At 37.2% G+C, this 15,897-nt stretch overlaps 7 protein-coding genes across 7 annotated transcripts; 4 read left to right on the top strand and 3 right to left on the bottom strand.

The window, feature by feature from the left end:
* Positions 1-379: 379 nt before the first annotated feature.
* Positions 380-1,859, bottom strand: BDF20DRAFT_896642 (uncharacterized protein). Its single transcript, XM_053082513.1, has 4 exons — positions 1,733-1,859; positions 1,396-1,654; positions 948-1,325; positions 380-880 (listed from the first exon to the last, which is right to left on the bottom strand). The coding sequence occupies exons 1-4, from the start codon at positions 1,756-1,758 to the stop codon at positions 443-445; spliced, it is 1,101 nt and encodes a 366-aa protein (XP_052931932.1). The 5' UTR covers positions 1,759-1,859; the 3' UTR covers positions 380-442.
* A 227-nt stretch (positions 1,860-2,086) lies between these two features.
* Positions 2,087-4,573, bottom strand: BDF20DRAFT_827783 (uncharacterized protein; the record flags this gene model as incomplete). The annotated part of the gene is made up of 1 exon (XM_053078191.1): positions 2,087-4,573. The coding sequence occupies one exon, from the start codon at positions 4,571-4,573 to the stop codon at positions 2,087-2,089; it is 2,487 nt and encodes an 828-aa protein (XP_052931931.1).
* A 333-nt stretch (positions 4,574-4,906) lies between these two features.
* BDF20DRAFT_839581 (uncharacterized protein) lies at positions 4,907-6,413 on the top strand (the record flags this gene model as incomplete). The annotated part of the gene is made up of 6 exons (XM_053079290.1): positions 4,907-4,937; positions 5,291-5,358; positions 5,573-5,665; positions 5,751-5,883; positions 6,037-6,118; positions 6,335-6,413. 6 exons carry the CDS (start codon positions 4,907-4,909, stop codon positions 6,411-6,413), a joined length of 486 nt encoding a protein of 161 aa, XP_052931930.1.
* Positions 6,414-6,827: 414 nt separating this feature from the next.
* On the top strand, positions 6,828-7,358 carry BDF20DRAFT_896637 (uncharacterized protein). Its single transcript, XM_053082512.1, has one exon. It carries the CDS (start codon positions 6,919-6,921, stop codon positions 7,192-7,194), a length of 276 nt encoding a protein of 91 aa, XP_052931929.1. The 5' UTR covers positions 6,828-6,918; the 3' UTR covers positions 7,195-7,358.
* Positions 7,359-11,124: 3,766 nt separating this feature from the next.
* BDF20DRAFT_916990 (uncharacterized protein) lies at positions 11,125-12,003 on the bottom strand (the record flags this gene model as incomplete). Its single annotated transcript, XM_053084520.1, has 5 exons — positions 11,125-11,323; positions 11,426-11,541; positions 11,663-11,682; positions 11,766-11,821; positions 11,912-12,003. 5 exons carry the CDS (start codon positions 12,001-12,003, stop codon positions 11,125-11,127), a joined length of 483 nt encoding a protein of 160 aa, XP_052931928.1.
* Positions 12,004-13,060: 1,057 nt separating this feature from the next.
* Positions 13,061-13,827, top strand: BDF20DRAFT_839579 (uncharacterized protein; the record flags this gene model as incomplete). Its single annotated transcript, XM_053079289.1, has 4 exons — positions 13,061-13,107; positions 13,210-13,400; positions 13,468-13,633; positions 13,683-13,827. 4 exons carry the CDS (start codon positions 13,061-13,063, stop codon positions 13,825-13,827), a joined length of 549 nt encoding a protein of 182 aa, XP_052931927.1.
* Positions 13,828-14,098: 271 nt separating this feature from the next.
* On the top strand, positions 14,099-15,447 carry BDF20DRAFT_839578 (uncharacterized protein; the record flags this gene model as incomplete). Its single annotated transcript, XM_053079288.1, has 4 exons — positions 14,099-14,186; positions 14,268-14,501; positions 14,570-14,712; positions 14,785-15,447. 4 exons carry the CDS (start codon positions 14,099-14,101, stop codon positions 15,445-15,447), a joined length of 1,128 nt encoding a protein of 375 aa, XP_052931926.1.
* Positions 15,448-15,897: the final 450 nt, after the last annotated feature.

The raw sequence follows: 15,897 nt of genomic DNA, 5'->3' as shown, positions 1-15,897 counted from the left end.
AGCTTTTAAACAAAAAATAAATTGACACTAGCATAGTAATATTCTCTATTCTTTGACATTAAGGTATGTATGCTAAGTGTTACAGTTGAACTTGATGTGTCAAAGCGCAAAACGTATAAATGGAATACCGTTCCGAATTACACGTCTATTAGGAGAAGTGTTTGAGCTTTCACGGCTTTGATTGGCCATGATTTCGAGATTTATGCAACCCAAGAAATGTCAAGCTTGCTGTTGAACATTGGCACTTCTTCAGGATGTACCATAAAAGACATAGCATCAATTTTACTTATAATCTGATAACTAATTTATCAATTATAGATTTGAGTGTGCTCAAAAGTTCAAAATATAAATAAAACAAGAGCTCGTATCTTCATGATTATTATTTGGCGTAAAAGTGTATTTTATTGTGATATGATAAAAGATTCCTGATATAGTTGTTGTACTATTTCTTATCCTTATCATCCTTCTTCTTCTTATCCATATCTTCTAATGCTTTTTGAATTCGCTCATCATTCTTATCAACACCAGGTAAGGAGCCCAACACGGCGGACATCATTTCTTCGTCGTCGTCGTTATTGTTTTCACCGTTATCTTGCATTGACATTTCTAATGCTCGTTGAAGTGCATCATCTTCATTTATATCTTCCATATTTTCATCTTCGTCAGGAATAGCAGGTGCTCCCGCATCCTCCATAGACATAGCTAAAGCAGCCTGAAGTTCAGCATCTTCTTCTACATTGTCCCCGCCTAAATGTTGTTGTTCCGCTTGCATAGATGAAGATGACTCTTCTCCTTCCTTTGTATTACTACTGCTGGATCCATTCTTGGCTGCTTCTGCTTCTTGTCGTGCTTTTTCTTCTTCAAGTGAAATACGTAATGCCTATGAATGGGGATAAAGAAGGTTTAGTCTCCTTCGTCAAGAATCCTGACACGTTTTGTCTACTCACCAAAGCCAATTCAGGATCAAGGTTAGGATCAATGCCGAATTCAAAGTCTCCGCCGCTACTAGCACCAAAGTTGCCTGCACTACCATCTTCCCCAGCGACAATAGGTGTAGAAATCAGCATATCGCTTAAAAGATGAGGGCCAGGAGGAATGGTTACTAAATGGCTGTTATCGCTGTTATTGACATTGTTGATGAATGCTTCCAGTCGTGAAGTATTGTCGGCTTCTTCACCGAAGTTTATAACATCCACTGCTACATTATTCTTTTTCAGTTTTTTGGCGAGTTTGACAAGTGTTTTCTCGTCAGTTTCGATAGGGCTGGCGACGAATACAATGATTCTTTGACGTTGATTTCTATTTTGTCTATGTTTTAAAGCAAGCTGATGAAAAAAGCAAAGCTAAAGTTAACGAACAGATCTATAAAATGTCCGTCTTTTCATAACGACATACTTGGGCAATTTGAACACTAGTCAAAAAGTTTGGCTTTCCACTTGCTTTGATGCCATGTAAAGCACTGAGAATTTTGCCTACGTCTGTTGTTAAAGTAACTAAAACTTCTGGACCCTTTCCAGCCGCTGTCATAAGCCCAACTGTGTTTTCGGGATTAGATTGTGTTTTTGAAGAGAAAATCAGGTTGACAGCCTCGTTCTGTGCTACTAATCTGTTGGGTGAGTAATCGCCGTTGCGCATCCATTCGGAATTGTCAACGCTATGTGAAAATTGTGACAAAGCAAGATCAATACAACTCCTTCGATACGTTGCGAGACAAATCACATTCAGTATTTACACTATCATAGATGCTTCCATAACCATTTTGTTATATGTTCTTAATTGATTTATATGTAGTAGAAAGGTGATAAAGAATCGGAAATAGAGCTGCGTGCTATATTGAATTTACGCGTACACTAATTTCAGTTACAGTACGTCATCTGAGAAAAAAAAAACCAGTCATATCGACAATGTTCGGTAAAGAAAGATAATAAGCATGAACCATCAAAACCACTTTTTATCTGACTGTATGATCAATAATTGTCTAATGCTATTTATTACAGTAAAAATGCAAAGGAGAAAAAGAAAAAAAAAAAAAGATAACCTTTCATGAATAAAATATTCAAAAGTGCAGAAAGTGAAATCATCATAATTAATTGTTTCGTAAATCATCCATACGTTCCTTTAAACGCTCATAAGTATTGGTATCATCAAAGACATCTCGCACCTTGCCCATCAGGCCTTTAAGAATAAGGCGAGCTTGGTAGCGCCAATCCTCACAGACAGGCGCACCATCTTGAGTCTTGGAACCCAGGTTTTCATACATGTCAACTGTTTCTAGCGCTACAGTTGCAACATCCTGGAAAATGCTTTCTTCAGTTTCAATTCTAGGGTCATGCATAACCGCTCTATAAGCTTTTACAGATGTCTCCAGCGCATCAACATAACGGCCTTGCCATAAATAAAACTTGGCACATATCATCCAAATATCAGGAGAATTAGTGATACGGCTTAAAATAACTTCTTCTAATAGACGCTGGACATGTTGAGACAAACGAGCACCATCACGATCGAAAGGATCTTTCCAGTTTTGCACAACGCTTTCAACCAGCATACGTAAGACACCGATATCAACAGCTTGATCTCGCACTTTGTCCCATCTTAATTCTACTACTCTTTGCATAGCGTATATAGCATCGGCAAATTGACCAACATCGACCGACACGAACAAAAGATTTTGCCACATCTTCCAGCTATCGAATTTGATCTTGGTTGCTTGTTTCAACGCTAAAAAGGCATCTGTCTTCTTGTCCATCTTGATATAAATACTTGCCAAGTTATTCCAAGCTTCTGGTTGTTCGTTATCAAGCGACACCACGCGTTGAAAAGCACGGCTGCCAACTTCCCAATTCTCGGCAAACATAGCAGCGCAGCCAAGAATGTACCAAGAACCTTCAAACAGAGGGTTGATGTTGAGGGCCTTTTGATAACAATCGATCGCCTCTTCATAGTTTTCACGTTTATAAGAATAAGAACCAAGACTGCGCATTGCACGAGCATAATGATGATTGGAGAGTTCCCATGATTTGCGCCAGTGCTCAGGCTCAGCCTCTAGATCACCCAGGATACACCAATATTTAGGAGAGTTGGGATTTTCCTCCATCAAGCGTTTCAACACATCTTTGGCCTTTTCTGGTTGCTCCAACATCTGATAACAAGAAATAACATCTTCCCACATTTCTAATCGTTCAAAAATTTCCAAGGCAGAACGAAGTACACCAAGAGAAACAAAACGACGAGCCAGCTCACGTTCCATTTCCCATTTACTGGGCAGCAAAATATCGTAAAAATAAGCCAAACGCTCCTGCACCGTGGAATCTTCCACTTTGATTTGATCGACGAGGGCTTGTAACTGAAGGGCTGAACGCTCGACAGTACGACCTTTGTTGGCTTCTAAACGAGAACGCAAGAGCAGACCCATTGTATGAACCATCCAATTGTTGGCATTTTCAAGCACACGAGTAACGTAAGGCACCATTTGTTCTGTGGTTATACCATGGTCAGGATTCGTATTTTTCACATTAAGACAAAAAGCTAGCAATAAACATTGATCAATGACGTTCAAGTTGCCATGACGCTGATCAGCTTCCTCTGTATTTTTTTTGTCTTCTGTAAAGTTGATGCGCTCTAGCAATGTATCATCGTTCAGATCGAGAGTTTCAGGTTTTGCGGCTTCTTCCTCTTCTTCGCCCTCCTCATTCTTCTTGAAGCTAGGCGTCACGTCTTTCTTTGTACTTTTTGCTAAAACGACCAGCTGGGATACATCAAATTGCTGAAACTTTGTACGACGGCCTAAGGAGCCTGTCAACGACCACTCAAATCCAGATTCCTTTTGTGCTGATTCCATCTTTTCTAAGGCATCTTTATCACGTCCGAAAAAGCTGTTGATCAAACCTAATTCCAGCTCATGTCGAACCCTTAGTGCTGTACGTACATCTTCTTCCAAATCTTTGCTAGCGTCTAAATCTTTCGTGCTTTCGTCAGCGAGAGCTAATAGCTCGGATTGTAAAGAGCCTGTGAACTCATCCAAAAGTTGCTGTTGAATAAAGCTGGCACGCATGGCCCAGAAAGAGCCTGTCAACGTCTTTCCACGGACAGATTGTAATAACTCACGGGCAACTGCTAATAGGCCCAAATGTTGTGTTAAATGATATACTTCTTCACCGTCTACAGACAAGGATTTTAAACAAGCTTCGTGCATTTTCTTTTCCGTTTTATCGTCTTTCTCGCCGTTGTTGAATAGTTCTGATAAGGAAAAATCTAAAAGAGGACCAGTCCAGTTGACTTGAACAAAAGCATTCAAACAGGCAATACCTGTAGCAAGGATATCAAAATTGATTGCTTCGTTATTTTCAGACGAAAGAGAAGTGAGTCTGTCTTTTAACCAGCTTTGGAGATCGCCTGTTTCATTCACTGATTGACCATCGGTTTGTTGACAGTTCTTAAATACTATGCTAGTTTTTATCACGTCTGAATAGCGGCCTTGTTGGATATGGTCTACAGTGGATTGAATTGATCCATTATCAGTTTCAAATTTATTGAGCAAAATAGTAGCAACTTCAGCCTGGAGGATGGACATGATTAGTAGCCAATGGAAGAAGAGGGGTAAGTCGATAACTACAGCAGCTCATGCAACAAGAGTAAAAAGGTAGATCAAAATAAAATTCGTCGGTGTTTGATAAGCCACCGCTTATTAAAGCCAGCATGAATTTGTAAGACGAAAAGGAACCTAAAGGAACAGGATGGAACGCAATTTAAAAAAATTAAGGGCGCTGGTGTGGGTTTCCTTTAGGCCACAGAAAAGTAATATATGCAGTTGTTGTAGTAGTTATATGGCGATAGCCATCAAAAACATTCCACAGAAAGGGTGAATGTTCTATAATTTGACACACATTTCTCTTATAAGCAAACCATGGTCAGCTGGACAAGTACACCCAGTATGGGTAAATCAACGCTTTACGGAAAAGGGCGGAAATATTGTTCACTTGCCTTGAAGCCGTGTTTACAGTAGAATTACCCACTCTAATCAGGATTTTTAAGATCCGTAAACCTGGATAAGTAATTACAAATCTGCATGCGGTTTTCAATATCTTGAATAGGTAAAAGGGATATTGTATATTGTAGCATCCTATACGATTAGTAGGCTTAGAATTAGGCCAACTTAGGTTTTCACTCTGTGTATATGAACATAAAGTGAGAGTTTATCTTTCCCGTCGAACAATAGAAAGAACATCTTGTCACTTTTTTACAAAAATGCTTTAACATTCAAATCTTTTCTTTTTTATTTAAAACAAAGACTCCAATGATATACATTTTGTGCGTCTTTCAGACGGTATTATATCTGTTCAACCCTTGATTGAAGTAGTAGGTAACTGGGTGAAGAATATAGTGCCTCAAATCGTAATTGTTTAACCCCAGCAACGTAAATCTGTTAACAATTCGTTGAGCCGATAATGTTTGAAAATTTTCGATCAAATAGTCATCAATAATAGAAGCTTCAGTTGAGACTTATTTATTCATTCCAATTGAACAAATTTGAGAATAACAGAGGACACTTATTCATAATAGATATGTCTAGTCTCTCCGTGATACAGTCGACATGCCAATAGAAATACTTATCGACATCCGAAAACAGCAATGGGCATTATATTGGCACAGGAGCAAAAAGCAGGTAAGCGAAAAAACTAAAGTATTCATCCTTACAGCTGTTGAAAGTAACTTTTAATCACAAACACATCTCTAATTAAATGATCTAGCTTAATATTGAAAAAAGCAAAACAAAACTTAGACGGTGCACATCCACACATCAAAGAGAAAAATCTGAGACGGTAGACAATATGGAATGGGGGATATTTGATAATGGATATGAGACCTTACCGTTCAGAATCTGTAAGTACAGATTTTAAAAAATCTTATCCGCCATGTATATACCATGCTTTCCTCAGGGGAACAGCGAGTACTCTTTTCAGTATTCTTCAGCGACTTCATGACCAATGAGGCTTTTTAACGTCTTACATGGCGACGATTTGCGGATGATATTAGCTTGCGGTATTGCAGCTATCTTACACACGCAGACGCTCCTAGAGGATAATACAGTAGCAGCTATTGCATCTGATGGATCAATGTATAAATTTTGGTCCCCTTTCAAAAAAAAAAAAAAAAAAAAAAAAAAAACCAAAAAAAAACGATGAGGACACTGAAGGAACTCCTCGGAGAAAGAGTGACTCAACGAGTCAAATAAGTTTCATTTGACGAAAGGATGAGGTCTGGATTTAGACGCATAGAGATTGTGTAAAAAGACCGTAAAGTTTACTTGTTTATGAACTGGTCATTTTTCTAGACGGAACATAGTGAATTTGCCGTGCCTATTAGTAAAGTCACGTAATGGCTATTTAAGGACTGCTGCTCTACCGCATTGATAACTAAGGAGTTTTTAAGGTCCTAGTTGATAGTAAGATAATGACGCCACCATCTATAGAATTGCAGTTTGTTGGTGATGATAATAGTAGTAGTAATGGTATTGGAAGTGAATGGAGATGAATTACAATATGGCAATAAAGTCGAACAAACAAGGATAGAAGTCTTCCCATTTCTTTTTTACATCATATGTCTTCCTGATGTTAAAAACAGAAACTCAACCCTGATCATTGGAGAATTCCACAATGATATCATACTATTGCCAAAATAAGCCATTCGCTGTTTCTGTGTTGCATGATGCTTATTTGTATCTCAGCAATTCCACTTTTCCCCTTCTCTCTATAATACACCCCAAAAAGAAAATATCCTATAAATAGGCAGCTAAGAAAAAAAGTACGCATTTTATTCTACTTTGAGCAAAATCAATAAATTATTCCATTATCAGCCGTCACTCTTCTACATCTTGACTACCGTCTTGCTCGATCATCAAAAACAAAGCCATCGGTCATGACAAAACAGACAAATTCACCCAGAAAGTTCACAAGGGATCAAATCATGGCCATGGCAAGACACGAGTACGCTCGTCAATTAAGCATATACACAATGAATCAGTTATCGAAAGGAAGAGCCTCCTCCAGAGTAGTTACCTTGCCAACGTCTACCATGTCTAGTACTATTACCGCTTCTACTGTTAGTTCTTCCGCAAGACGGGTCCTTCACGATAATACCACTAACGATAACGCCACGACATCTGCTACTGCTTCAACTACGATAACATGCTGAATCAAATCAACGAACAAAAGTTAGACGTTACCCTATCAATTTTTCCAATTTTGTAAATATGCTTGAAAGCCTTCAAAGTACCTTTGTATAACAATACCCACACCTACATCTCTCTTATTCCTTTACATGTTAAATGCTTTTCTTTTTTTTTTTTTTTTGCTTTTGTCATCTTTACTCTATTGTCTACTGTTTATATAACACTGCTTTTCACTATAGAGAAAATAAATCCGTATTTAGTTATTTTAAAAAGATTGCCATATTGTATGAAGTTCAATTCTTTTTCGCATTACTAGACTCAGTTTAGCATTAAAACATATCATGACAATCCTTTTTTCTTTGTCATTGTCGTTTTCGTTTCTATCCACCGCAACAAGTCGATTTAAAATGGAGCATAACGGAATGAGACAAATTAGGAAGTCAATCCTTTTTTAATTCTCTGCATGCACAGTATCTATTTTGGCAAAATAGAATATGTTTGTTCAGGTACAATTTTTGATCCAATCAAAAAATTACAAAAGTGTTTCCATAAATGGCAGAATCCGCTTTTTTATCTCTGTGGTTCATACCAAAGGGCCCTTACTTTGCTAATGTCGTCATCCTCTTCATAAGCCTTGAGCACAACCCCTGGCTTTTCAAACTTCAAATTTATGGGTTTAAAAGGTTCCGGTAAAATGTGCATGAATGACATATAAAGACAACAGCATACTTGGAAAAAAAGAAAAGTAAACTTTTGGTAATAGTACGGGAAATAGGGTTTTTTTTTGTATTCAGACAGATTCAGCTCAGAGACAAAAAAAAAAAAAAAGCTTGCGCCTCTACGTTTTATCAGCTGTTGTGCTTGACGTCAATGCTTGTAAAATTTCATTGTTACCCAAGATCTACATCTCACAGCAGCAATAATGATTCGACGTTGATTGGGACTAAGAAAGCAACTAAATGCATAAAGCTTTTCCTTTGCCGCAAAGAATACTACGATTATATTTTTCTCAGTTTAATTTAAAGTTGATCAACTATTGTACAGATTCGCATTGAGAGGGCGCTTAAACCAATATGTGCCAAAATAGCTGCATATTCCCCCCTCCCGAACAACAACGTGACACTCAGAAGTCAAAAGTAGAGCAATAAAGGAAATGATTCCTAATATGTATAGACATGTTTATATGTTGAACGGAGAGCTCCTGTTAGCTTTATGATTCTATTCATTCAAATTTCGGAGACGGTATCGGAGCAGTTGGAACCGTTCCTTATGTGAAAGCAAACGACATGATTCCGTTGACATGGAGTAAAGCGAAACGTTTATCATTACATTTTGCTTCTTTGAACGAGAATTTATTCTTTGAAATGTATACATAATGAATTGTCTGTACACATCAGCGCAAATATGATACGAGACGTGGTTCAGCAATAATGACAATCCGATAGCGTTGTCGCAACCTTGATGGCAAAAACAGTCCTTTATAACGTATAGTTATAGAAGCAGCTCATCTGGTACAAAAGACAGACATACAAAAATTCTTTTGACTTTTTCAAATCATTGATGGTAGTTCAACTGTCAAACAGTAACTTCGCAAATGTACATCGCACAAACTCATAAATAAGCTATCTATGCCCTTTTTTGTTTAAACTTTCTTTGCAGTTTAAATTTAGATTTTCAATGACGAAATAGACCTAACTTAACTTTATTCTTAGTCATCGCAGCACACAGCTTCTGCAGTTACTTTGCATAATGTAACAGAACAATAAATAAGAAACGGGATCTTGTTCCCTGTTTTCTAGAAAGTGTGAGCTAAATACAATGTACTCGTCCATCATGTTCTTTATTGCATCATAATTTCGTACCTAGACATGATACTATTGTTCTATTGATTGGTACTGTGTGATGAAAGTTTGATGTGCAAAAAGGGAACCTATCACGTATTTTTGACTGGTGGATATAGTAAAACGTTTCAATCTTGATCTACAGAGGCTATATGTTCTCCATGAATCACGTTGTTTCCGCGTAATGATCTACAGGGAAATGGAAGAAAAAAGGGTCTAGATCAGAGTCTCTGATTTCCCAATTCATAAACCAACAGTGTTTTACACACTGTATCAGCTTACCCCCAAAAACGCTAATGTTAAGATTAACAACCTGATCTTCACGATAGCATTTCCTTCTCAGAAAGATTGATTGGCTTCATGCGGGTTATCAGCTGCGTAGTTTGACATCTCATACAATATCATCCAGAATCTAATATCAATACTCTATCGCTCTATTAAAACGCGGTTTTGCATCATAGACAATTTCAAATCTTATATCATCCTTAAAAGGCTCCGATGGCATCATACATATACATTGAAATAAACTTACCGGTATATGAATGGCGGAAAGAATGAAGGGATGCATTTTACTCTCTCATACGTTTTTCCTGCTTTGTGCTCTTCAAGCGAGAAAATAAACTTGCATCAAGTGTTACAAAGAAATCCCTTAAGTGCCTGCTATATAGTCACTGTTACAAGATGAGGGTATACGATCTTTTCCACGTCATATTAAAAGTAGGGCGCATTTGCAGTGTAAACAATGGCTTCATCCGTACCACTGTGAACATGATACGCCTGTATTCAAAGACTTCTTCACTATTAAGAAAGTGAACACCTGTTCTCTCTGTGTTTGTTTCCATTCTAGGCCGAGATCCGTGACAAGTAGGACAAACAAAAAATATTTACGTGCGCATGCTGTGGCGCTCCGTTCAAGAATGTCTAAAAAATTGATTGGTAATGTAGACGTTTGAATGTTCCTTATTCAGTAAGCCTAGCGGGCATACTTATACATTATTCAAGTTACCGTTTTGGAATAACCCCGCTCCTTCGCTTCCACGAGGTGAATAAAATGAATCTTTGCTGAAAGCATCTTTGCAAAAGAATCACCGAACTCGCTTTAAATGCATTGATTGTACTAATGAAAGAGATTGATCATCGAAACCCTGCTATCATCGTTACATTAGCATTGAAATCCTCCAATATAAACTCTGCTTTTCTTTCAATAATTAATCAAATCAAAAACATCAGCAACAATGATATAAGAGAAGAACATGTGGTCAATCAACCAGAATATTGACATACACGATGATCTGATTAAAAGATACTCACTCATAAGAGATATATCGTCGAGTGCAGGCCTACTAGGTTGGCAAGTAGGTCTCTTCTCTTCAGTTCAGTCACTGTTTTTAAGCTTCTATAACTTATTTCACTTTTTATTGATCAACCTATGCTTGGTATTATAAACATTATGGACAACTATCATTTACAGATTGAAGAACTTCTTATAAAAACATTGTTTCTATCAATTTCTAATGTTTACTAGTATAATGAAAACGCAGGAGTATCCTATTGCTGGCTTAAACATTGCGGTTTCCTCAATTTTTACACTGTTATTGTCCTTTCGTCCGTGAGTATTATTCTTATAAGCAAACCCTGCTGTGAGCCTCAGTTCCTATGCACGTTTTTCGCCAAAGTATCAAAGTGTTTTGTGCTTAACTAAGTGTAGAGTTTTTGATTGCACTTTTTTTTTTTTTTTGGACTGTTCTAAATACTGCTAAATGAGTACATTTTAGCCAACTGAAGCACTCAATTAATATACTGTTCATCACCTCAGGTAACCCATACCATCTTTCGCTTCGGCACGCTAAAAGCTATCTTTCGAGTTTGCAGTAAGGCTATCCTAATCGCAGCATTTACTAATCATCATAATATTTCTTTCAAAAAGAAAAAATAGTAATTGTATACTTGGTCGATCAGACAAGAGTATTTGAACACTAAGTAATATTATTTATTCAAGTCAGTAATTGTGATATTTAGTTGTTAAATTATGTGCGTTTCAAAAACAATTGCTTGGACAATACGCAATAAACGCTTTTTCAATTGGTTCCCATCTCAATATGACTCAAAATATCAGTTGAAGAGATAATAAGCGGCTACGGCTGCAAACCACATGCTTGCAACCATAGTGAGCCCTTGGCTACCATAGTTCATTGGGGAATCTGAAGTCGATGTGGGCTGATTGGAGGAAGAAGAGCTTGGTAAAGCAGCGCTTGCAGAAGCACTGCTAACAGGTGTAGCAGTTGCTGCTACGATGGATGAAACAGCAGAGCTATCATTCGTCCGTCAACAAAAAGATGTGAATCAGCGACATTTGGGTAGTGAGAAGTAGCATGAGCATGTATCAAGATTTATACTCAAAGCATGCACTTACGTTGTATTTGTATAAGTTTGAGCAATGGAGCAGTACGTATCCTTTAAGCCTTGCTGTGCTGGTCTTCCCAAACTACTGGGGCAGTTGTCGTAACATGACAACTTGGCTGTGTGCCACTAATTAATTCCAAAGTAGCAAAATGTCAGCTCGAAATGTACATAAATGACATTTTATAGATACTTAATGTATCTATGTATTTTCCCCTAATACTGTTTACTGTTCCAAAGTTATTTTTACCTTACAGAGACATGCGTAGTCTTTGCAAGTGTTTTGTATAGTTATTAATTAAGCAGTCGAAGAGAGAGGATATCACCATTACAGTATTATTTGTATGATTTACCTGCATTGATACAAGTTTTGAGGTAATTATCTTCATTGCTAAGACATGTATCCAAACTATAACATGAAAAGCAAAAACACAACAAAAACAGCTTTAGCGTCTGACCTGTAATCCATAAGAGTGAAATAATACTATCATTCACTTACACATTCTGCGCTGCACAAGCCGTTGTCGATTGAGCTGAAACCCATTGGACGAGGAAAGCAGCCAAAACCAAGACAGTGTAAGTAGACTTCATCTTTTCAGGAAACCTATCAGACAAAAAACAAATTTATTTATTGTGAACGAAAAGAAAGAGAGAAAAAGTGAAGGGGCGAAATAAGAGCTCGAGGTTCTGAATTTCGTTGTGAAACGATGCAGTCAAATACAGAAAAGGGAGGGAAACTGCGAATGCAATGAGAAAAGGGGATGAACACAGAAGAAACGTCAAACGAATATCAAAAAAGGAGACAAATACTGTTGATATCCCTTTGATCAAAGAGCCAACCATATACATTGGTTCAGTTCAATGAGCAATTCTAAACAGGAATTTTGCCTGTTGTTGATAGAAACAGGGCACATCTCTTACAGTACTTTTTTTAACCATGTAACCAATGAAATTATTCGATTTTATAAGTTCTGTACACGCTTTGCTTAACGACCATCGTCTTGTCTTTGAGGATTGAACACCTCTGAGGAAGCTACAGCATTATCGAATCCATGCACACATATACAATTCCTCATTAGATTTTTGCAGTAAAAACAGCAGTCTTCCCCCCCCCAGAGTTATCCAATTCCTTTGAGAGTAATACGGCTTCAACTCTAAGAGAAATGAAGGTCCGGAGTATCACTTCTCACAAAGGCGATGGATGAGCTGCTCCGTCCTGATATGGGGGGGGGAGGAATGTCGAAAATAACCTTATGCATAGGCCCTTTAAAAACCATTGAAAGTGCGTCAAACTTTTGTGATAAATGGTTGTCGGCGCTGGTAAAGGGTCATAGACAGCTATCTCCATGGATGTTTTTTGAAAACAAACTGACCTTGTTCGTTACTTACACTTCTGAACTTTGACACCGCCATTGAGACATAATGTTTAAGATTATCTCCTCAGATATACACCTGTACAGTCATTAATCTGCGTACATCACCTATATTGATGGCCAAGAGAATGAAGAGTTAGTAAAACCAGCTCACTTGAAAATGTATTGATTCGACATTTTATCACAGCCTTGAAAGAGCGTATTCGATCAGATACTACTAAATGCTCAACTGTCTACTGGTAATAGTATCAAGTGATCGTTGATGACCTGATGAAATGATCCCTGTATCCTGGATGGTTGATGAAGAAGAAGACACAGTCATGTAAAAGATTTCGTTTTATCTAGCGATGAAAATTCGAGGCCTAGTATATTACAATTCAACAAAAAAAAAAAGGCAAACATGTTACCGGTATGTATGTATCAGATGCTCTGCAGCTTTGCTCACATATACTAAAAAAGTAATGTCAAAGGGTGTCAACCATCTCGACAATTGCGTCTTTGTCGATGGTTCAGACTTCAATGCGTGCATGGTACCTGGTAGAGCCAGACCAAGAAAAAGAAAGAAGGCGCTCGTCCTTATGAAGGCTAAGCGAGCAAAAAACATTTTAATCACTGGTGCAATCACTTCAAAACGCATAATCTCCTTTAGGCTGTTATAGTTGACCATGGAACGGATAACGAGATATCCCAAAGTTTACCGACAAGCTATTACAAGGATTGGATGAACAATGTCCTAAATATCCGTTTTTTACCGCTATGAATAACGCGAGTTTCCATAATGCTCCTTTTATTACAGAAAGTTCAAAAATACTCAACAAACTATACCTACTTCCTCCTTACTGGCCCATGTACAATACAATTGAGTCTTGTTCAGCAAATTGAGGAACTGTGAAAAAGGTACCCAAAACAAGCAGGAAGCAAAATGCTCCAGTCATCACAGGAAAGTGAGAACGAAGCAATGCCTAAAGATTGCTATGGTTGGGTAAAACATTACATGAGTAACCTGACGAAATGTCTTAAGGAATTGTTCTTGATGATTTAAAATATACATGGATACGACTTCTTTTCTTTATGAGATCAATAAAAAAATAAAGGATTTTAATTCAGGCCTCAGGAAATTGCAGTGTAGGATTTATTGTCGATTTCTCGAGATTAGCAGAATTTTCCCGACTTTGACTTTGGAGTACTAATGTTGCTATTGACATTCCAACGTAGACAAAGAATAAATTAGCTCGCTATCACATTTTTTGTTAAACTAGCCTTGTTTCTTTCTTTTTCCCTGCTATAACGAACGAATTTTTTCTTACTTCAGCATGCGTTGTCTACCCTTCCTATATGAACACAGTCTGACACGCGAGAAATCAATCACTACTCTTACAGAAAACTTATTTGATATAGAAAGTAAGAATGACTACAGTTGACAATTGTACCACCTTTTCTTAACGTTCCTTTCCTTACTTTTCATCTAAACCGTGGTTACAGATGCGAAACCAGCCCTTCATGAAATCGAGGCTTACGAAAAGTTACAGAAAACGCTCATCATCCCTATGGAAGCAGCTAAGAAGAGAATAAAGTATCAATATAAACCAGCAACGGAGGACATTCGTCGATTCGTTAATTCACCTGAAAACACGCATTACGAAACGAAGGCTGAAAAGGCTGTTAGGCCAGCAGTAACCATAATGCATGTATTCTATAAAATAGCCAATGAAATAGGTCAGAGTTCTAAAAGATCTATTATAAATCATAACAGATATTCATTGACTCGTAATTTTCGCCATTAGATGTAGGTGTAGCATCTTTGCTACTTGAACTCTATAAAGGTGAACCTGATCCGATCAGTATCAGTGATCTTAGCAAAAATCCTGGTTTAACTAAATTGTTTGCCGATGTACTCAGCTATGCATACGACTTTGATAATTTTAAGGTAAGCGATGATAATGAAATATTATATGGAGTGAAAAGAAAGGAATGTCACTATCATTGATTATTTCTATAGCTTGAGCATCCTTCATTGCAAAATGACTTTTCTTTTTACAAAAGACTCTTACAGAGGGGTAAAGCAATAGTAACAAGTGATGTTTCGACGTCAATGGATGAAATTTTTCCATTTAATGGAGAAATGACTGATGATGACCTTGTCCACAGCGTCTCAACTATTACTGCACATGCTACGCCCATGACTTATTATGTTGTCAATGCGGTGATAAGGTATTCAAAAGTGCAGCATCAAAAGAGAAACAGTATTCATTTAATTTCAGCAAAAGACAGTCTTAGTGAATGGCTTCAAGCTATCTGGAGAGTATCGTTCGTTGCATTGACCGTCAAAAAGAATAAGTTAAAAAAGACAACAAAAAATAACCGAAAAGCTGTAGCAGAGGATGAACAAATTCAGCCCCACGTAGAATATTTGTTAAAGGTCATGATATTAAGCATTTTATTGTATGATTCTGTCAATCCTGGAGGAGCATTTCAAAAAAATACATCCAACTTTGTAAAGAAATCGCTAGATTTGCTGCTTCATTTCTATCGTCGGCAAAAAGCTGAAAACGGAGTAAACTCACTAAGAAACTTGATGACTATATTATACTACAATTCGAAACATATCCATGATAAAGCTACACCAAAATCAATCCAAACCATGATACAATTATTTCAGTAAGAAAGTAATGATTCGCAATAATGAAATATGTTTAGAGATATTGTTTTAATTCATGCTGCATTGTGTATGAACTATAGGTTACATTAAAGACACGAAACTCAAAAAACAACAATAAAATGCAAAACATTATATAATATATGCGTATTACAGGTTACCAAATGAAAAAAAGCAAAAGAGAAAGGAAGAAGCACAGTATCAAAACCCTGCTAAGTAAAAAATACTCCTAGGCATACAACATATTCTTCAAACAGCATCAAATGAATAGTAACAGAGATACACCTGTTACATACCACATACATTTGTAAGTGTGAACTTTTTATCCCTTAGGCTAACAGAAATAACTAGATACAGAAGAGCAACCTTCATAATATACTGCCATTGTTACATAAGAGCTGCTATAACAGAGTTTTCAGCATCAAAAATCTGGAGCTACCATCAAACTTACTAGGT

The sequence above is a fragment of the Mycotypha africana genome (assembly GCF_025528875.1).
Source record: "Mycotypha africana strain NRRL 2978 chromosome Unknown BDF20scaffold_12, whole genome shotgun sequence".
Taxonomy (NCBI): Eukaryota; Fungi; Mucoromycota; class Mucoromycetes; order Mucorales; family Mycotyphaceae; genus Mycotypha; species Mycotypha africana.
The sequence above is the reverse complement of the archived record's forward strand: the minus strand, read 5'-3'. Positions and strand labels throughout refer to the sequence as shown.